At 38.2% G+C, this 22813-nt stretch overlaps 1 protein-coding gene across 1 annotated transcript; it reads left to right on the top strand.

Moving 5' to 3' along the window:
* The first annotated feature begins 1254 nt into the window (after positions 1-1254).
* Positions 1255-10678, top strand: LOC137049489 (gastrula zinc finger protein XlCGF28.1-like). Its single transcript, XM_067428012.1, has 3 exons — positions 1255-1308; positions 1883-2030; positions 8204-10678. The coding sequence occupies exons 2-3, from the start codon at positions 1946-1948 to the stop codon at positions 9118-9120; spliced, it is 1002 nt and encodes a 333-aa protein (XP_067284113.1). The 5' UTR covers positions 1255-1308; positions 1883-1945; the 3' UTR covers positions 9121-10678.
* The last annotated feature ends 12135 nt before the right edge of the window (positions 10679-22813 follow it).

Here is a 22813-nt window from a genome sequence, read left to right as displayed (position 1 = left end):
TCGCGTTCGGTGTGGAAGCGCTCATTACACAAACAGCTGATCGGAAAAAAAAAACATTGTGCGAATTATTTGCACGTCAAAATCGCGTCCAGTGTGAAAGGGCCTTAAGTGGTGTAAGTGTGGACTCATATTCAACATTTACATTTAGATGTTCTATATTTCTCTCTCTTCATGTTTAGGCCCTTTTAATTTTTATTAAAATAATTAAAAAAAATTGTATGACAGTATAACAGACTGATTTTTAGAACAGAAGATTTTTAACTCCAACCGTTGCAGTGTGCCAGTCGTATAATGCATGTCAATGTTCACAGTTGCATTTTTTTAGTCAAAAAAACAGCATATATATATATATATATATATATATATATATATATATATATATATATATATATATATATATATATATATATATGCTGTTTATCTTAAGCCGTTTTATTTGCAGTTGATTTGTTCTGCACGTTGCTCCTTTTTTTTAAACCAAAGCCAATTAAAGTCGTTAACTTGTTTACAGTAAATGCATCGTCTGCTGGTTTATTTAGCTACTTTTTAGTATGCCACATTAGTATGCCACTTTGTACTGTAAGATTTTGAATACTAAAGTGCACATTAACACCTGACCACTGTGGGTTTTCTATTGTTACAAGTAAAAACTGTAGAAATGTAAATGCATGCCAGGAAGACACTGGTATGGTGTAAGCAACACAGCTACAACTAATACAATTGATATTGGGTGTGCTAGATTTATAAAACTATAACAGCTTATAACAGCAAGTGATTTTCTCCTCTTTTTTTGCCATCCTAATTCACTGTCATCCACTGTCTTACCTGACCTTAACATTATTAACTTTGTTACAAAGTCATGAAAAGGAGAGCAAACACACAATATTACTTAAACAAGGATATCATACTGCAACTTTTTTTGATACATCTCTTTTGAAAATGAATAATAATAAAAAAATTATATATATTTTTTATTTTATTTATTTCTTTATTATTTTTATTAATTAATTAATTAATTAATTAATTTATTTATTTATTTACTTTACAAAAGCTAATCTCAACCCATGCACCCAAACATGACGTTTTATTTTAGACTGAATTGACTTTGAGGATGTTAATAGAAAGTAGGTCACAGGAATTAAAACTCTGATAACCTCTGACATTTTTTATAAGTTGAATGTGCTTTCGGTATATTAAATCTCAGCGCTTTCTTTTGTCATTTGAAAAAAATGACTTTTATTTTGGTCTGGCGTAGTGACGTCAGGAGGCAGCGCCGCGGTCCTCCGTCTGTCATACAGCTGAAGACAGGTTTGTTTTTTAATCCTTAAATCGTCCTTGAATTAAACAACTTTATAGTTTTTATAAGCGATGCAAAATTAATATGTTACTATTGATTGTAACATTATAATGATACCATTTGTTAGCGTTTAAAGCACATCCACACATGTGTAACAGAAAAGGTTTGTCTCATTCCGCCCCTTATATTATGAATCAGTGTATCATAATCACGAATTCGGCCATTAGCGAGTAGTGATGGGAAAGAGTAAATTAAAGCAAATATTTCGCATGATAATTCACTGTTTATAAGCACTCAAATAAGTGCGCACTGACGACACCTGCTGGTCAAAACGTGCAAATGCAACGACAACATACGTGTGTAATGTTGGTTACTTTACAAACCAAAAGCAAATATTTTCATTAAAATTTAATCTTTTAAATTACAAATAAAAAATAAAATACAATAAATCATAAGTAAGTTTGAAGGTCATTTAAAGCCATTACCTACCACTGCAATGCACTGATACTGAATAAGGGAGCTGATTGAGACACACCCAGAGATTTAATTTGGATTTATTTTTCCTTCTCATCTTAAACATGACAGAGTGTCAAAACACTGAAAAACTCCTGGTGAAGCAGCTGAGATCCATGTGACACTATTATAAAGATGGCATTTATTAAAGAGGAGAGTGAAGAAATGAAGATTGAAGAAATATTAATAGTGAAGCATGAAGATACTGAGGAACAAACAGGTTAGTTTCATTCTCAAAGCTGAATGTAGTCATTTGATCCTTAATATGTCAACCTCTACAGAAATGAATACATTCATATTATTATAGATATTTTTATTTTAAGTTCTAAAACTGTCAGATATGACCTTTTCCATTAAGTAGCAATACTTGGCCACTGGATTTACAGGAATATTTAAAAAGGGTAAATCATGGTGTAATACATATTTATATCAAATTCAATTACAATAATGTAGGGCTGTACCTTTTGTAAAAAAAATCCTGATTTTTGAGACACAAGTGTTCATTGAATCGATTCTAAAATTGATTTTAAATAACGTTTTCATGGGAAGGAAGTAAAGAGGGCGCTTGAGATGCACAAGTCAGCAATATTTCTGATGATTTATTGCCGTGAAGTTCCATGCACAATGACAAACAGGAGTAGCCTGACAAGCCAGACCTACATCAAGATGTTTGGTGTGGAAACTCACCATTGACAGGGCTGGGCGGGATAAACGGTTGTCTTTCAAGCTCCCTCTGCACACGATAGGATAGCGCTACACCAACCAGAGCAACGAAGGTGAAGCAGAGCTTGTTGATAGATTAAACATTCACCGTATCCGTTCGGCAAAACTCCTCGAACACATCTTCCCTTTTTAAGAATGACTTCAGTGCCATTCTTTGCAGTAGCGTGGGAAGGGGGGTGCTGCGGGGGCCGTGGACTAAAATTATATTATATTTAAAACATGAAATTAAATAAAATAAATTAAAATAGACTGACATAACATACTGTGTTCTAATGGGATTAAAATAATGGGCCGTGGATAAGATATAAACGAATTAATAATTATTTTAATAATTCCTCAGGAAGTGCTTTCGTCACCATCATGTCACCTCGCTCACTCTCGTTTGGTCATGGTTTGCAATACACAGCAGAAACGTTTGTAGACTTTTTTTGAGTAACGTTACTACTAATACGGTTAAGAAAAGTAAAATTGGGAAATCTTCTCAAAAAAAGTATGTAAACAACAAAGACGCTGACCTTGACACCGACACAAACTCTGTTCAGACATCCACGAGGTTTGTGAGCTGGACGTTAACATGTAAGTTAAGCCGGGCATACACTGTGCGATTTTCGTCCGATTTCGAGCCGAATTCTGACTCGTGCGACTCTTTTTTTTGGGTCGGGCCGATTTTCAGGTTTATCGTGCGTCGTTTGTCGCGAGGTGTTCGTGCAGTGTACCGGGGGAAACGAGGGGCGACAAACCTCTCACGATCGGGAATCAGATGGTCGGATGAATTTCTGGCGTGTCAGAAATTCTGCTCGCCCCTCGTGAGGTTATCGCACAGTTGAAGCAAAGCCAAGAACTGATTGCCCTATTTCCCCTCACTGCGCCTGCGCCAAAGCAGAAGTTCAACCATTTAATTTTTAAAAGCATTAAGGTAGAAAACGAAAAGAGGGAGATCTTTAATTATGTATGCAGCTATCAAATAGCAGAAATTAAGTAAACTCTTGTGCCTCCAGTTTGTGTTGTATATATCCAGTGCATCTTATTCATTTAGCTAGTTGATCATTAATTTACTTGTTTTACTTTCACATTTTATTTTTATTTTTTTAATATATATTAAAATTTAACCTTGTCCATCTTGACACAATGTCATGTTGCAATGTGTTCTTTTTCTTCATGAACGCGATATCACGCAATGCGCAGTTTAAACGCAGTCTCAAACCCAGTCAATTATTCACTACAGAAAGTGAAAGTAAAATCTGACAAGCTTTCGGCGCATATTCTCAGACAACGAGAGATAAATGTAATTCAACATACTGATAACGTAGCCTATTGCCTTATTTTCTTTCTTATTTATTTTCTTAATATTTCTATTTTGGTTCATATTGTGAGAAAAAAAATAGAAGAGTAGTAGGCCCATTTTGTGTTAAACAAGTTGTTTTTAGATAATTCTGCTCTTTCTTTTCATTGAGACAGACATTATTATTGCAGTGTTCTGACATTATAATCATATAATTAGACCTATAATTCCTTGTTTAATCGGGCTAAATGTTTTTAAATAGTGAGGAGCAATCTATCTATTATTTTATTATGCAGTGTGTCGATTATGCATTATTGTTGGGGGGAGGGGGCAAATTTATGTAATATCAATTTAATAATAAAACTAGGCCTACTCTAATAATAATAATAATAATTTTATACATAAATTCTAAATACTCTTGATATCAATAGCTGATGCATTTTACCTCTCTATAACACACCATGGTCTATCGTCGCCACGGGGGTTTTATTGCGCATTTTTCACCTGTACAGTGTGAGCAGTCAAGTCGCGCTCGACGATCGGACCGCACAGGGTGACCACATCAATCGTGAGCTTTGGCTTTACATCGCATGCGATCTACTCGTACAGTGTGAGAAGGTAACCTTGCTGAAAACCCATAGAAATCGCACAGTGTATGCCCAGCTTTAGCCTACTCTCACCAGTCTGCTGAGGTCGGGACACATGATATTTTACAAACGTGATTATGAATCATTATTTCTCCAAATATGCGCACATGATGGACTAAAAGCCCTGGCAGATGCTGGATATTGTATGTAGCCTATGAACACAAATAAAAAGAATGCTTTATGAGTGATGATTAACGCGTGTATGGGCGTCGGAACCTGTGTGTCGTGAGGACAAGACTCACCCACTTTTAAAGACCAATGATATTGGACCAACTCACTTTTATCGTCACTAATTCAACACGTCTGTTTACCTACCCCTAACCGAGAAAAACGTATTAGGTGTTTGACTCTTTTTTTTCCACTTTTCTAATATTTTCTCAATTTTTATCGAAAATAAATGCCTTTCTGATCTGTGATGTGAAAAGGGAGTAGAGCGAGTTCGGCAAAAGGCAGGGCAAATAACTCATAATAACTAATTTCCGTAATTTTGTCTGGCGCAATCAATCGTTTAGTAAACTGCAGTATATTTGTATCTAACGTTACTCCAGCAAAAACAAATTCTGAGACCACCCACAGTTTTGCTTCCGACACCCATGGTATGATCGCGTTTTAACAAGTAATTAATTTTAAACAACAATAATCTGGGGCGGTGGGTCCGTCTGTGCTCTTTGACGGTAAAGGGGGGTTCAACACCTGTCTGGTCGCCACCGACAACATAATGATGTCACACATTTTCCGACCCAACTTTCAGCCCCCCCGGAATTAAACGGCTTCCAGCGCGCCTGGTTCTTTGTTCTTTTCTCAGAGAAAAGATTAACTCCAGTCTTCCAGAGTCGCGGTCAAAGCTGATTCGAAAGACCGCCGTTCACAGTTTCTATGTTTACTAGAAGCACGTAAACGCAACTCGGCCGTCGTCATTATGGCCCCGCCGACCGACTCTATACACGATGTGATTGGCCCGGCAAGAGTTAGGGGAATACAGCTCAGAAGGGTATTGAGAGTTGCTAGACGACACTCGCGGGCAGATTAAATTTGCTGCCGCTAGGGTGCGTCTAGATTTCTAGTCTAAAACAGGAGTGCAACATTCTGGAAAAAAAATAACATCAAAGAATAACATTACCTACAGGCTGTGTTTATGATTATAAATGACCTGTGGCCTGTTGCATAAAGGTGGTTTCAGTTAACCAGGTAAGTTTGAGATTAGTTTGAGCAAATTCTGGTTTTTCGGGCTCAAGAAGATGGATTGGTTTTTAGCAGTGTTTATCACCATGGTAACTTATACTGCACGGCTAACCTTCTCTGGAGCTGGTTTTATTCTGGATTAGAGATCACAAACCCAAACTGGACCAATCAGCTGCAAGTAAAGACACAATAAAGCCACACACCCTGTATCTCTCGTTCCAAATTAAAGCAGTTTATACTGAAAAAACTTTAGAAATAAAATTGTGGTGCTAATTCTTTAAATTCTCTAAAATCTTTTGGTTCTAATTATTTATTATATTTATATTATATGAATTATAAAAAATTTAATAAATATAATATGTTCATATAAATACATTGATTGACAAGTAGCCAAGTAGTAAATATAATACATGCATTCATAATTCTTTTAAACAACGTGTATTCATTTGAGCTCTTTGTGAACCTATAATTATTAGGCATATTTCTTTCATTCACATCATGCATTGATATAGTCAGATATTCTTTAAGCTGCCTTCTCAAACTCTCACCGCAACAGCATCAGTGTTTATTCCTGCTTTGTAAACACATTTAATTTCATGATAATTTTCAAAACGATCTCTCAATCTTCAGAAGAGAAGTGAATCAAACGGACACTGTGATTGGCTGTTTGCCGCACGTGTCACACTTTCAGATGCACGCTCTTCAGAGTTAATTGCTAACTCTGGATTAAACCTGAGTTGACGGAGAAAGTTTATACAAAGCTTTGAGAAACGGCTGAACTCGAAAAACCAGGTTGGATTTATCTGGATTTGTCATCTCTAAACCTACTCTGAAACTCAGAGTTTGTTCAACTAGCTTTATGCAACAGGCCTATGTAAGGTTGCCAGAATAATAATCAGTATATTTAAATAAAACTATTGAATAATTAGTATATTTAAATAAAACTATTGCGAAATGATGGTGTTTCCATTAACCGATGTTATGCGACTATGACTTATCACAAGAAGAAAAATACGTTTTTCCAAATATTATGCCACATATGTTGGTAGGTTTATGTATATCCCAGTTACCACACTAGCCATTATTTTTAATGGAAGGTAAAATTAAAAATTAAGTAAATGTTTAAATTGGCATGGTAGTAACTCAATAGTTTTTTTTTTTAACCATTTCATTATTTTGGCTCGGAATTTTGTTTGTTAGTTATATGAACTGAATTTAGAAATGCTTTTGAAATCAAAAACTTAGCAAAAACAGATTATTTTCCATGCACGTTCTTAATTAAAAAAATTAATTTTGTCTATTAAACACTACCTTTTTAATTCCAAATCCTGAATTCAGTTCATATTTTCAACAAACGAAATGTAAAGCTAAAATAACAAAAGGGTAAAAAACAAAAAAACACCTTACCTAGATAAGTTGCGGTAGCTTTTGCAAATTTGCACTTTGCTAATTTGACGGTAGGCTGCACTTCTACAAGTTGAGCAAAGAGAGCATTGCAAACAAAGCTGCTCATCCCACGTCTGACTGTACACCACTATGTCATATAAAAACACGGCACACACTTCCAGCTCCAGGATAACCCTGGCGGTATAATAAAACCAGACACTTCTCGGTTTCTTCAAGCGTCTTGGAGACGTTGCCACGGTCCTTATGGAATTTGCGTCTCTGTTTTTTCCTGTTCCATTATCTATTCCCAGATGAACTCGATGGTGATATAAGACTTCAGTGTGGAGCTTGTTGTCAGACTCTGAGAAATCTCACTGGATTATTACAATTAATTGCAAAAGGAATGTTTGTAAATGTTAACTGATATTTTCCTACTGACTCGCTACAACAAAAGATAAAAACAGGCTTGAAACCATTTTTGAGGTTGAAAATACAAACGTGTATAAGACTTTTGCACAGTTCTGTATAGTTTACTACATATATTATAAATAAACATCATAATTATTATATTAGTACCATTTAAATAGTATCAAATGCAGTGAATGTTTATTTTGATGTTTACTGGCTAAATTTGTTAGTTATCTAAGAACAAAATATTCTACTTTAACAAATATTGTGGTTTCCTGTAGTGCAACCAGTTTCTTTTGTTTTGTTGGTTAGTGTAAACAGCCTTTCCCAACAAGTTGGGCTAAACTCGACTGTTGTCACATTGCATTGCTCCGGAATTCCAGTTGTCCTTTTGTCAGAAGTAGTGCAGGTGCGTGGGCTATGTCAGAAATTTAATTGGTTTACTGTCTAGGATTTGTTGTCACAGTTTTCTTAGGTTCTGAGGAAATATAATTCTGAGTATCATTGTCATATCAATGAAATCAAATGATAATGTGCCTCAGGGGAAGTGTATTCAAGCAGAAAAGCAGAAGACCTAATACGGAGCCCTATGGCACCCCATAGTTGTATTGATGAAATGTCTTAATTTTTTTGAAAATGATTTCATGTTGTTGGAAAATCTAATAGCACTAGAAAATGCTTTGAGGCTTCATGTTGGTTTTGATGTATGTATTTGTGACAATAAACTAGTTATCTTGTATTTGTCGTTGTTTTTTATGGCTTCAGGCCCTGTGGCACTGAAAGAGGAGTGTCAAGAACTGGATGAAATGGAAGAGACAAATCAGTATGAAAAACATAATGAGTTTATGACTGGAGAAAAATCCACACAGACTGAAAAGAGTTCTCCACAAAAAGGTGCTCAGAAGACAGAATCTAGCAGTTTTTTCACCTGCCGTCACTGCAAAAAGATTTTCAATCAAAAACAAAACCTTGAAGTCCACATGAGAATTCATACTGGAGAGAAGCCTTTCAGCTGCCAACAGTGTGGAAAGAGCTTCACTCAAAATCAAAACCTTAAGGTCCACATGAGAGTTCACACTGGAGAGAAGCCTTACACATGCCAACAGTGTGGACAGAGTTTCACACATAAAGGAAACCTTAATACCCACATGAGAAGTCACACTGGAGAGAGCTCGTTTACCTGCCAGCTGTGTGGAAAGAGCTTCTCAAGAAAAGAAAGTCTTCAGACTCACATGAGAATTCACACAGGAGAGAAGCCGTTCATATGTGGTCAGTGTGGAAAGAGTTTCAGATGTAAAGTAAACCTTAATTGCCACATGAGGATTCACTCAAGAGAGAAACATTTTATATGTCATCAGTGTGGAATGAGTTTCACAGACAGCAGTCACCTTAAGAATCACGTAATAACTCATATCGGAGAGAAGCCTTTCATGTGCCATCACTGTGGAAAGACTTGTTCAAACAAGGCAATCCTTGAGGTTCACATACGAGTTCACACTGGAGAAAGACCTTTTATCTGCCCTCAATGTGGAAAGAGCTTCACACTTAAAGGAAACCTTAACATTCACATGAGGCTTCACACTGGAGAGAGGCCTTTCACTTGTCTTCAGTGTCAAACAAGTTTCACATTTCACACAGACCTGAAACGCCATTTGCAAACTCATTCTGAAAATAAATTGTAGTGTTTCTCAGTGTGATGAGGTTTACAAAATAGAGCATTCACTGTGGAAGAATGCCATTTCATTTTTCATCTCAATTATAGATAGACCTGGAATGGCATGACGATGTGAGACCTTATTTGTGTTCTTTGTGTGTAAAGTGTGAAGGGGTGGCAGTGGTTCATATAGGTTGTCTACAAACCAGAAGGTTGGTGGTTCAATCCCCGGTTTTACCTGACTGAGTGTCGAGGTGTCCATGAGCAAGACACCTAACCCTACCTGCTTCTGACTAGCTGGATGGCGCCTTGCATGGCTGAATGAGTGAATGTGAGGCAATATGTAAAGCGTTTTGGTGGCCATTTCAATAAATGACCTTCCATATTGCTGTGAAATACCGCAATGTAAATGAATATTATAAATATATGATGTAAAACATAACACGATATATATATTGCATATGAACATGTTATTTTGCAGCCTTCTGCTATGGTGCTAGAATATTATCAGAATTAATGTATTTACAAAATATAAATAAATGTATAAGCTAATTATTTTTCATCAAAAATATTTGCATATTTGCAAACAGCAATTGACACATTATGAACCTACACTGTGTCTACACTGGAAACAAGCATCAAGACTCGACAAAAGACAATAGAACCCATTATTGTGTGATGCTGTTTACACTGCATGTGGCATGTTATGCGACCCAACAAATCTTGGCTGTAAACTGATGCTTTCTGAATGTTTCTGCGTACAGACTGATTGTCGAATCTGCATTTGCAAGTTGTCATGTATATGAATCTCCTTGTATTTGTAAATTTTTATACTTTTTTGATAGGGCTCAGTTTGTATGTGGGTCTGTCCAGGGCTGCATTTCCCAAAAGCAAATAAAACAGTTGCCACCAATGGTCCCTACAATCAACTAAAGGTGCAGATCCACTTGTGTCACGCCCCCGCTCCACTTTATTCCTATGGGTGACGTCAAGTGACTTTAAAGCGCCCACATGGCATTCCAGGAAGGCAGCGCTGCATTTAAAAAAATGCTGTGCATCAAAAAAGCTCCCATCGCGACTATCCAATAAAAGTAGAGCACATGGAGACTGGGGGAAGTCTCTCACGGGTTGTTTGTTTTTCATTCCCCGCTGGCTCAAAAGCACGCCCATCAACGCACAAATGAGGGGAAGCGTCACATCACACTTCAATCGTGTCGCAAAAGTGGATCTTCACAGTTAGACTTCTGATGCTTTTGGAAAACACAGTCCACAGCTGTTAAAAAAAGTTCAGAACTCAATAGTTCAAAACAAAGCCATACTGTCCACCTGTTTAAATGGATTTAAGCGTGACAGACAGCAGCAGCGATTTTCAGTCAAAATTAAAAGGAAAATTCGCCCAAAAACTCGAAAATTGTCATAAAATACATTAATGCTAAACCCATAAGAATATTATTCATCTTTAAAATGCAAATAAAGACATTTTAAATTAAATCTGAGAGACTTCTGTCCCTCCATTAAGTCCACGCAATTACAACTTTGTCGCTTCAAAAACTTATTAAAGAGATCATAAAACTAATCTATATAAATTGAGTGGTTTGTCTTTTTTTTTTTAAAGAGACTTCATATGATGACCAGATTTATTTTAGGCTTTTATTCACATATAAACATTAATCAGTGAACATAACCAGAAGCTCAAACGTACTTGCTTGTCGGACAAGAACAAACTAGGGACCTGTGATATAGACTTAAAAATATATCACAATATTTTCTGGTATTTACCTTGAATGATATCAATGACAATATATATTTAGTACATTGTCTAGTAAATATAAGTGAGAGCTGCTGACTGAGCTGCGACTGTACTGAAAAACATCACACAATACAAACAACAACAATTCAAATCAATTAAAAGTTTTCATTACACCAGCCAATGAGATTGTAGTTTGGGCATAAGTTTCTGCATGTTCATAAAGGCTAAATAATTCCAAATGAATGCTGTTATTTTACAGGAAATAAAACAAAGAATATTGAAAGAATAACCTTTAGTTCACAATGTGCACTGATTCCATTTTAATACATTTATAGTATTTTTAATTTTTTTCTTGACAAAGAGAGTATTTATCAGTTTTGTGTTTAATTTTGAAAGACCACCGTACAACCAGGTTTTGGCTCAAAACAAAAGCAACAGTTTGCATTAATCTGTTTATGTTATGAATGAAATTGTTCAACCAACAAATTACACAGAGTTAGAGGAACTTAAGGCCCCCCCTGGTGTAGTGAACCAGACTAGTCCTTTGCCCGATTGCCAGCTATGTATCCCAATCTTCAAGGAGGAGGAACCGGAGGAGCAGGCACAAATTCTTGTTTTGAGCAGAACAAGCTTAGCAGTTTTCAAGTCTTGGAGCGCTGCAGGTAACTCAAAAAAATTTAACAGGCTAGTTGTAGCATTTATTGTAGAAGACATGCTTCCCCTGTCGACCACTGAATCGCACAGGCTTAGAAAAATACTAGATAAAATACCTGTGACACGCAAGCCAACGTCAGACAGGAAAACATTTTCCCATTACCTGGACAAGTCTTATTCCGACATGGGGCCATTCCATTAGGCATAGGAGAGCAAGCTACGGGTAAAATAATGTTATTGGGATGACGTGAATTTTGTTTATTTAAAGCTGCAGTAGGGAGTTTTTAGAAAATGTTGACTTAAGCCCTATTTGCACGGGACTAGTATTATCTAGGGACCTCTGGTGATTTGTAATAATTGCAGAGAATGTCTGTGATCTTAATCCCGTGCGAATCGGCCATGTCTGTAATTTGTAAAGTAAAAATTCCTCCGCAAATTACCTACCATATTTCGCCGAACACATATTTTAGAATGTTGTTGGCAGTAACACACTCATCATAAAGCATATCCATGGAGATGTTTTGCCTGCTAAGCAGGTGAAGCTGCTCAATGATCTTCTCCATGCCATCATAAGAGATCCTCCCAGATGTCAGAGAGAGGGCCTGTAGATGGAAATGCCACTTGTCTTCTGAAATGTTTTACCATTTTTGTATGTACGTATTTTTGGCAGTGTTTAAGAAGGATGTAAACTCCTGTCTGGCAACATCAGCATCAGATGGAGAAAGACGCTGAAGCCTTTGTTTAGTTAGGTAGCCATAGAATCCATAATCTCTTCTCTGAGATAGTTTGGTCACAAAAGAGTGCATGATGGCATAGAGGTCAGCTGATGTGGTGTCATTCAAAAAAAATCTCCAGGTTTTTTTTTTTTGAGATTTGAGATTCCTCTTCTTCAAAGAGGGTCAGGATGTTGTTACTAAAGAGGAGATACACCTCCACAAGATCAGGCTTGTCGTCCTCAACACCAGCAGTATTGCTTGTTAATGTCAGCAATGTTTGCAGGTGCCTTGGACAGTCAACACCCATGCTAATGAAACAGGACTTGAGAGCAGTCCAGTTCTGGAGCAGGCGACTGATTGCAGGGTTGAGTGACAGCCATCTGGTCACCACATGGCGCATGACTTCATAGAACTCGACATCACAAAAGGCACAAAACTATTTCAGGGACTCTCCTTTTTGCAGAGATGGAAAAGAAACTGTAGCCCTTCAGAAATACATTTTCTAAGTCGACTGAGAGCTGATCCAGGGCATACTTTATGGTGTTATGGACAATTATGTGCATGGCAGTTGCCTCTGAGGAGATCACTGTTGGAACTTTTTAATTTTGGGAAATACTTAATTGTGGATTCCAATTGACATTTGTATTGTCTGCACTAATAATAATTAATAATAATAATTCATTACATTTATATAGCGCTTTTCTAGACACCCAAAGCACTTTACATAGAAGGGGGAAATGCTGCCACTGAATGCAGACACATGATCCAAAGTCAGTATATAGGAAATCAATAATGAAAACATAAGCATGTCAAATGTTTGTATGTATGTTGTTTAAATAAATTGGCATATATAAATTTAACATATATTGGTGACATATAGTCATAACAATATTACAATATTATATAAACTTTATTTTGTTTCAAAGCAGCTTCACAGTCTTAAATATGAAAATAATGCAACAAAATGTAATGGAGAAAACAGTGATGTCAGTTAAATTATCATATAGGGACAATACGGACAGATCAGTAATATAGTTGAATATTTAGTGAGAGAGAACAGAGATACAACCATGATCGGATGATAAGATCAGATAATTTGTAACTCTAATGAGCGCAGAATCAGTACTCTGATACAGTCTAAATCCTGACTGGAAATCTTACTTTCAAAAAAAGGAACAGTTGTGAGGACATTACCTTTTCTAGTATTTTTGACAGAAAGGTATTCATTGGCCTGTAATTGACTAATTCTCTTGGATCAAGTTTTGTTTTATTAATAATAGCCAGCTTGAAAGTTTTAGGTATGTATCCTAATTACAATTATGATTTAATTTATCAAATTAAGAATAGGATCTATTACCCCTTGAAGCATCTCTTTCAGTAGCTTAGTCGGCATAGGGTCTTACATACATGATGTTGATTTAGATGATTAAATGAGTCTAGACAATTCTTCCTCTTCTATAGGAAAAAATGAACAGATTTTTTTCTCAGTGACACTACAATGCACTGCCTGGTGCAATACTGTAGTTGACAGTCCAATGGTTATGATTTTCTCTCATATATTATCGAACTTGTGAATACAGAAGTTAATAAAGTCATTACTGCTGTGCTGTTTGGAAATGTCAGAAGTTGAAGATTTTATTCTTGTTAATTTAGCCACTGTATCAAATAAATACAGGGTTGTTTTTTTCTAAGAGAGTCAATCTAGCAGTTTTTAACCTGTGCCCCTATTTTTGAGAATTTTCTTAAAATGACATACCCAGATACAAATGACTGTAGCTCTTATACCCTATGGTCTCTACATTCACAACTCTGGCCTTTTTTTAAACTAGACACTTGAAGTTTGTTACCCAAGTGTCTTAACTCAAAGTAGTATAGGAACAGATTAAAACCAGGTAAAATATACATGAAAGTGTAGATTGATGAAATTGTAGATAAAGTGACGATTTCTTTGAATAAGATTCAACTTAGGAGAAATGGATGAGACTTTGATGTTATACCATAAATATACAGTTGAATGTCTGACCATGTTTGGATTCAAATTTGAGGATGATCCTCGATGTAGTTTCTGTAAGCTTTTATTCAAGAAAAGTCCAGGCGTCCTTTCCAAATGGACACCTGGTAACCAACTTGCATAAGAAGTAAGCACTACCTACTACAAATATGTATATTAATTCAGAACTGCTTGGCCCATCAAACCACATAAGAAAAAAAAATATTTCAGCACAACATTTAAACTAAATCTTTATTTTGAACAATTCTAATAGCTGTGAAGTGGAAAAAAACAACAACTCTCTCACTGCGTGTATAGACATTCCAAAATAATGAACACAAAAAATGTTTTTTTATTTTATTATTTTAGAACATTTGTAATTGTAACAGGTTTTCATTCAAATAAATTACAATAAACTGCTAATTATAATGAATATGCAATTACTGAAAAACTAGAGCAACTTTATAGTATTTAAAGATTGTAGGAAGACATGTTGATCAAGACAGTCACTAAGAAGGTTTGTTCTCTAACCAACTGGAAACCGAATCCACTGAAAGACAGGAGAGAAAATGTGTAAGCAGAAAAAATTACATTTGCAACCATATGTATGCATGCGTGTATGTATGTGTGAGCACTTACCGGGTCTTGCCTCACGCCAGCATGTCACATTTGTCCAACTGCGCGACTCAGAAGACAGTCTCTGCAAAAGGGAGAGAGAGAAAGAGAACAAATAAGCAGAACAAACACAAAGTCCAAAGAGAATAAATCTAACCTAAGGGTTTCAAGTCTAGGAAAGATGTGTGCATATGATGGAAAACGACAACTTACTATAACAGGAAGAAACAGAAAATGTATTGGTCATGTAAAGCGATGGCTTCTCTTCCTTTATCTCCCTCCTCAGAACTGCAAATCCACTTAAACTTGGAAACATTTCTGGAACAACTATTAGAATCGAATGCTTTGAACAATTTAAAATTAATAACATAACATAAACATAATAAACATAATGACTAATATTTTCCACACTGCTCTTGCCAGTCATTGTAGCAGTCCTGTTTAGGCAGAAAGCCCAGTGGCACATCACATGTTGCACATATGACTGGTGTCTTCTGATGGCAGAGCCTGCAATTTCACCGCCCAGCAGTGCTGTGTTCAGTAACGTGCTTTGGGTTGTGGCGAGCAACATTTGAAGCCTGAGGAGTAGCTGTTCTGGATTCCAAGCCTGCAAGTTCCAGAACAAGCATTTACCTGAATGGTTTGTGAGTCAGGGGTTTTTCCCTCCTTGCTCCGGCCAGATGCTGATGCAAAATGAAGGCATTGACAAAGTGGTAAAAGAAGGTTGTGCCATTTTTGTGTCTTGTGGAGCACATTGTAGTATCCAATGAGGGCATTGGACAGGTCCACTCCCTGCATGATTCTGTTGTAGTCCAGTACAGCACAAGGAATAGGCACATGCACTTGAGACCATTGCCCATCATTGTCCTTCACCCACCTTCATATGCTTTGTGGAATATGGGGGACAACAGCACTTCCCGGGTGTCTTTACATTCCACAAACAGCAGATCATCCTCTCTGAACCATCGCATGGACCCTCATGGAGCATTCCACGGTAGTCTGTTGGTGACTAACTTTAGGAAACCTATGCTGTTCGGGTGCCACATGCCCAAATCTTCTCTTAGAGGAGGTTCCTGAAAAGCTTGTCTACAAATACCATGACAGACTTCTAGCTCAGCCCATTCTGAGATGGCATGGACTTGCCCTCATACACAAAGAACTCACAGGTCTAGCCACACAGGGAGTCGGCCAAGACAAACAACTTGTAGCCCCATTTAGTGAGTTTGTTCTTCATGTTCTGCTTGAGTACAGACCTCGCCTTGGATGCCACCATACTCTCAACTATGAAGAAGTATGTTGTCATAGAGAGGCTTGATCTTCCGCAAGCGGTCGTAGACTGCTGTTCCCTTCTTTTCGTTTTGTTCATCATTCTAAGGATCGCTAAGATGAAGAGTGTTTGTGATGGTAAGAAAGTTCCTACAGGACATTCTTTACCTCCTCCAATAATCAATCAAAACAGATAACGTTATGAGACCCATGTGTACAAGCGCCAGGTAAGACTTAAAATCTTCCACAGAGATGTAATTCCATGGCTTGTGTCCTTCCTGATGAACGATGGTCATTAAAGAACAGCTGAAACAATAGCAGTGTGGTGTATGACACAGTTGTCACCAACTGTGGCCCAGGTGTACAGGCAGGCCTAAACACAGGCTGTGGAGGTCCAATATCATCATCCACATTGTGCAATCATTCCTATGAGGTGCTAGGGGACAAAGTAGGCACTGACTGGCTCCCCATCAGCCTCTTATAGCTGAGGTAGATTCAGATGAAGATGCAGATGTTGACTATGTCTGCTGTGGATTCCAGTCCTCATCTGTCAGTTGAAGACTTTTTGAAGATTGAAGATTTTACAGCAGAGGAAAACACACACACAAACAAAAAAGCAAAATAGGATTTCAGTTTGAGTAAAATATTAGAGACATCAATATTTCTTCATATTACAAATGCATGTTTGTGTATGATGAATTTATATATAATATATAACGCTATCACCTAGTCATGTAGACTCATGTCTTGCTATATCTCCATTGTCATTTTATAATCAAAAACAGCTAACATGAAATAAAACCCACAAATTCATGAAAAACATGTAAAAAACATTCAAGACAATGTGTTGAAAGTTACCGATCTAATGAATCTCCATGAACAAACATCTCCGATTGGGAGCTCAACACTGTGCTATCCCCGTATGAGAAGCATCTCTCCATCTTGTCGCTGCTCCTCATCACTACTTCCAAAACACTCTCAACACCACAAAAACTATTTTGTAGTTCATGATCCATGATGGAGATATTCAGATATAAGATTGGGAGAAAATCAGCTAGTTGATAAGAACTCTGTGCAGCGAAGCAAGGCTAATCAGAGCGTTCAGTGCGTAAAATGTCACGTTTCCATTAGAAGTTAGGCGAGAGGTATAGTCTAGTAATTCTTCTTCTTTTTCTTTCGGCTTTTCCCTTCAGGGGTCGCCACAGCGAATCATCTGCCTCCATCTAGTCCTATCCTCTTCTCTCAGACCATCTACCATATCATGCCCTCCTTCACTACATCCATAAACCTCCTCTTAGTTCTTCCTCTTGACCTCCTGCCTGGCAGTTTTAACCTCAGCATCCTTTTACCAATATATTCATTCTCCCTCCTCTGAACATGTCCAAACCATCTCACCCTGTCCAAAAGTTTCTAACTTTGTCTCCAAAACATCTCACATGTACTGTCCCTCTGATGTACTCATTTACTCATTCCTGATCCTATCCATCCTCGTCACTCCCAAAGAGAACCTCAACATCTCCAGCTCTGCTACCTCTAGCTCTTCCTCTACGTCTTTTCGTCAGTGTCACTGTCTCCAAACCATACAACATTGCTGGTCTCACTACTGTCCTTTGCACCTTTCCTTTCATTCTTGCTGGTAATCTTTTATCACACAACAGACCTGACACTTTTCTCCACCCATTCCAACCTGCCTTCACACGCTTCTTCACCTCTTTTCCACACTCCCCATTGCTCTGGACTGTTGACCCTAAGTACTTAAAATGCTGTACCTTCATTACCTCTTCTCCCTCTCTGTTCCACTTGGTTCCCTCTCATTCACACACATGTATTCTGTCTTTCTGCAACTAACCTTCATTCCTCTTCTCTCCAGAGCAAACCCCCACCTCTCTAGACTTTCCTCCACCTGCTCTCTGCTCTCACTACAGATCACAATATCATCTGCAAACATCATAGTCCATGGAGATTCCTGTCTGACCTCATCTGTCAGCCTGTCCATCACCACCGCAAACAAGAAGGGGCTCAGAGCCGATACTTGATGCAGTCCCACCTTCACCGTGACGTCCTCTCTCTCATCTATGGCACACCTTACCACTGTCCTACTGCTCTCATACATATCCTGGACCACTCCTAACATACTTCTCTGCCACTCCAGACCTCCTCATACAATACCACAGCTCCTCTCTTGGCACTCTGTCATATGCTTTCTCTAAATCTACAAAGACACAATGCAGCTCTTTCTGACCCTCTCTATACTTCTCCATTAACATTCTCAAAGCAAATAATGCATCTGTAGTGCACTTTCTTGGCATGAAACCATAGTGCTGCTCACAAATGTCCACTTCTCCCCTTAGCCTTACTCCTAGTCTAGTAATTATGTAATAAATGTTATTAATAAATGTAATAAATTATGTTAGACAGATTGTATTAGAAACACAGTTCTCAAAGTAGAAACAAACATAAAATACACCTGCAGCAAGTACAAAAGGTGTATACATGGAGATGACATTCATAAATAGATATAGATAGACCAAAATGCTGGCTTACATGATAACTACCAGTCTCCAGAAGTTGTTGTTACACAATTCATACTGTTACCTATGTATATGTAATATATGTAACAGAGGCCAGCTAGTAGTAGTTGCTGTCCGAGTAAACCTCACTCCTCTGACCACAAGAGACACTCTAGCGACTGACGCTAGAGTATGCAGCCTTTGGCCTCCTTGTTAGAGTGTCCGACTCTCATGCCGGCGGACCCGGGTACGAGTACCGGTCCGAACAGTAGGGGTTATTATATATATACATCCCTTTGGCCAAATCCTCACTTGTCTGACTCTCAAGGGGGCGTGTCTGAAGAACGTGGCTGTTCAGTTCTCATTCATCGGTAATGTAATGTGCCGTTACAGTCAGGTAGCTTTGTGTAGCCCTTGACATCCAGCCGTCTGTTGTCAGAGCAACCGCTGTTGCTTTGGCCAATTGGTTCTCTGTTTGTGCTTTTGTTTTTTGGGACAAAGCAGGAATTACTGGCTGAAATGGGCTTGTGAAGGAACATTGTAACGGGGCTCAATTACTTTAAGAATGTTCTTAAAACTCCGTCTGCAGTGCGTTTTGCGCTGCGTATGCGGTGCAGCAGCCGCACACCCTGTTGTGCTTTCAAATATGCTGCGTTTGTAGTCCGCAACCGTTAACAACGGAAAGACTACGCACTGCAGACGGAGTTAGTGTAAAAATGGGCGTACGGTCTCATATCCGCGGCTATAAATGGGCCACTAGCCATTGCCTGTTATGTCGTTTTGGTTATTGTTGAACGCATGTTATTATATTTCACAGACTTTTTTATTTTTCCAAGTCTAATTAATTAGTCCGAGAACCGTTCGGTACATAATGCGTACCGAACCGAAAGCATCGTACCGAACGGTTCAATACTAATACGCGTATCGTTACACCCCTAATATATATATATATATATATATATATATATTTTTTTTTTTTTTTACTTCTATTTAATTTAATCTATTTAATTCACACTATTTAACAGTTGTTAGGGTTATGTTAACCCTAATTTGATGAACCAATGTCATTTCTTCAATATATAATCAATGTTTTCATTTGATGAACAACTTTGTAGTGTTCCTCTTATTCAATAACCCCCCCCCCCCACACACACACACACACACACACACACACATATACTGTGCATGCAGTCCTTCTGCTCTAAAATGAAAATTTTTAGTAACACTTTTTTCAGACAAAATTTTTACTCAAGACAGTCATAGACCTTTCAGGGCCTGCACTTCAGCAACATCCAGCTGTCTTTTTTGGGGGCTCCCTTTCCCTGTCAGGGTGGACTCCAGAACAGAACCAGAACAGCCAGCTCCTGGGCAAAAATGGTCATACGAGATCTGTACAGCCACTGGAAGGCCCTCTTCGGAACATTCACTGCACTCCCTGCCAAAGGGTGCTGAACCTTTGTTCAGTTTGGTCCGGACCGAGACGACCTCTTTTCGTCGGACCAAATTTCGTCTGTTTGGTCTGATCGTTCGTACCAAACTGAAAAGTCCAAAAATCCGGGCCAAACAAGGTAGGTAAGACTATCTTCTCTGAGTGAGGGCGAGGTTAAAAAGGTTTTGAAACTGGTTTTATGAAACTGACTGGAGATGTACACACTGGTATGACTGCAGTCCACTTCTCCATGCCAACTCCATATTAACTTGGCACTCACCTAATTCACAAGAAACATGATGTTGTTCCCCCCATATTTTAATTTGAACATGGAGTGGAGTAGAAGCCCCATGAATACTTTTGTGGACTGCATACAGTCCATTATGGGGATCTATGCATTCACTTTTGAGAGGATGAAATGTCCATCATTTTCACTGTTTTCTGTCAAATGTCAAATGACATTTGGGGCATTTCTGCAATAATTTTGGACCCACACGGATGCCAGTTTTTGTGACTGGCCTGACATTGGCAGAGGTGGTTGGTTCGGAGGTGGCAGCAGTGGGTGGCATAATGCTGGTTGGCACAGAGGTGGCAGCGATGGCAGAGGTGGTTGGTTCCAAGGTGGCAGCAGAAGGTGGGACAGTGTCAGTGAAGAGGTGGCAGTGTTGGGTGTGGTAGATGGCACAGCAGTGGGCTGCATAGAGATGGAAGTCACAGAGATGGCAGCAAAGGGCGGCATAACAGTAGGTGGCACAGTGATACCCTGGAAAACAACAGCATACCATTGTACTGTCACACAGTCTTAGGATCTTTCAAAAAGCAAAAAAGAAATTAAAAAAAGAAATGATTTGCAAATGTTACCTTCCTGTTGCACTGCTCTTTTGAAATGTCCCTTAAGATGTTTTTGAACCTTGGACATCTTTGTGGGTTTGAAATATATGGGGGCAAAGAATGGGCAGTGAAATTCACTGCAGCATTTATAACATTTATTTCTTTCTGGAAGTGAATTCCCCCTTTTGAATTGTTATATCCATCTTTAAAAAAAGAGAGAGTCAAACTCAAATTCAAATTTTAAAACTACCCTACAGAGCCAACACAGTCAAATTTAAGTCAATACAAATTATCATTTCATGCCTGAGGAAGATCGAAAGATCGAAACGTTGCAATGAAACAATAAATCTTTTTAATTGCGAGTTGATAGTGTGCGGGACTTCTCCTTTTCATTTGATGATAATAGGACTTTTTTGTCCTGCTCTCCTACGCACCTATCACACACAGGTGTGCGACATTTATGTGATTGATAGTCAATACAAATTAAAACACGAAACCCAATCTAAAGGCCAAAAAAGGCCAAATTTTAGCTCACATGTTAATACTATAGACTGGTTAATACATAGTGAAGGCATGGTAAATTTGATTTAACCAACTGTATGAGTTGTAAATGGCTGGCTACAACTTCATATCACAGTTAAATTCATTTCGATACATTTTTATACTTAAGTTTTATAAGAACTAATTTAAGTAGTCTACAAACATTATATAAGGTAAAAAAATTACTCCATCTGGCATTAATTAATTCAATTTATAGTTTTAGGAGAAAAGGTCTGGTAATTAAAAAAGGTCAAACTGTAAATCTGATTAAATAATTTGTGATGACATTATTTGATATTAACACACTTGCTAAATAAAATTGACAATAACTTTACTCACGTTTTGCCTTAAGTTCTTCACACATTTATCTGATCTACTGTCTCGAGGGGTCAGAGAACGCGGGACTCTAAGTGCGGGTGTTAAATGATCTTCCGAACAGCAGGAGGCCCTGTCTCGAAAAACGAGAATGCGGGACTCTGGGTGTGGGACTGTAGGTGCAGGCTCCGAGTCTGCAGCTTCATACTACTCACATGTTGAATTCATTGTTGCAAAACTTGTTCTGTATATACCGTATTTTCCGGACTATAAGTCGCACTTTTTTTCATAGTTTGGCTGGTCCTGCGACTTATAGTCAGGTGCGACTTATATATCAAATTTAATTCATACTGACTGACAAGAATAAACATATAGCCGCGAGAATGCGCTCTATGCTGCTCCTAGCCTAATATTTACTTATACACAACAACTTAGAAAGACTGAACACAAACAAAATGCCCCCATAAAGAAAATCTTATTCTGCAAAATACAAACAGCATGTAGAAAAACATGCAGCGGAGGACGATTCTCACAGGGTTCGTCTCGCGCGGCAGAGCCTCTCCCGGCAGAGAGTTCAAGCCTCTGTGGACTCGCTCCTTCAGCTCTGGCCATCTTGCTTACAGTCCGCAAGTAGATTTCTTTTTCTTCTTCATCACAATTAAAGTAACCTCTGCTTTTCGCCAGTCCCTTACAAGTTTCTCACTCACTTCAAACTTTCTTTCTTCTGCTCGGGTTATGCAGTGAAGCGGGCACGAGCGAGTGCACGCGAGCAGGTGCTCGCATGCGCGCGCGGGTGCTCGCGTGCTCGCATGCGCGCGGATCCAGCTCTGCCCTAATGCGACTTATAGTCCAGTGCGACTTATATATGTTTTTTTCCGCGTCATGACGCATTTTTTGACTGATGCGACTTATACTCCGGAGCGACTTATAGTCCGGAAAATACAGTGATCAAAACCATTGATCTGAAGTTCAGTGCTGATGCTGTCATGCAAATATCTTTCTAATCAGCACTAAATATAATTTCTGAGCAACACACATCAACTGCATGAATAAAAATAGATTACTGGTTAAAGCCCCACCCACTTCCTCGTTAGGCCCCACCCAA

Source organism: Pseudorasbora parva, chromosome 20, assembly GCF_024679245.1.
Source record: "Pseudorasbora parva isolate DD20220531a chromosome 20, ASM2467924v1, whole genome shotgun sequence".
Lineage (NCBI taxonomy): Eukaryota > Metazoa > Chordata > Actinopteri > Cypriniformes > Gobionidae > Pseudorasbora > Pseudorasbora parva.
This window is presented reverse-complemented; position numbering and strand designations above follow the sequence as displayed.

Excerpts from the sequence above, each read along its gene's own strand:
- LOC137049489 (XM_067428012.1), top strand. The coding sequence starts at position 1,946 with ATGGCATTTATTAAAGAGGAGAGTGAAGAAATGAAGATTGAAGAAATA. Across the intron at positions 2,031-8,203 it reads AGATACTGAGGAACAAACAG|GCCCTGTGGCACTGAAAGAG; the intron begins GTTAGTTTCATT and ends TTATGGCTTCAG.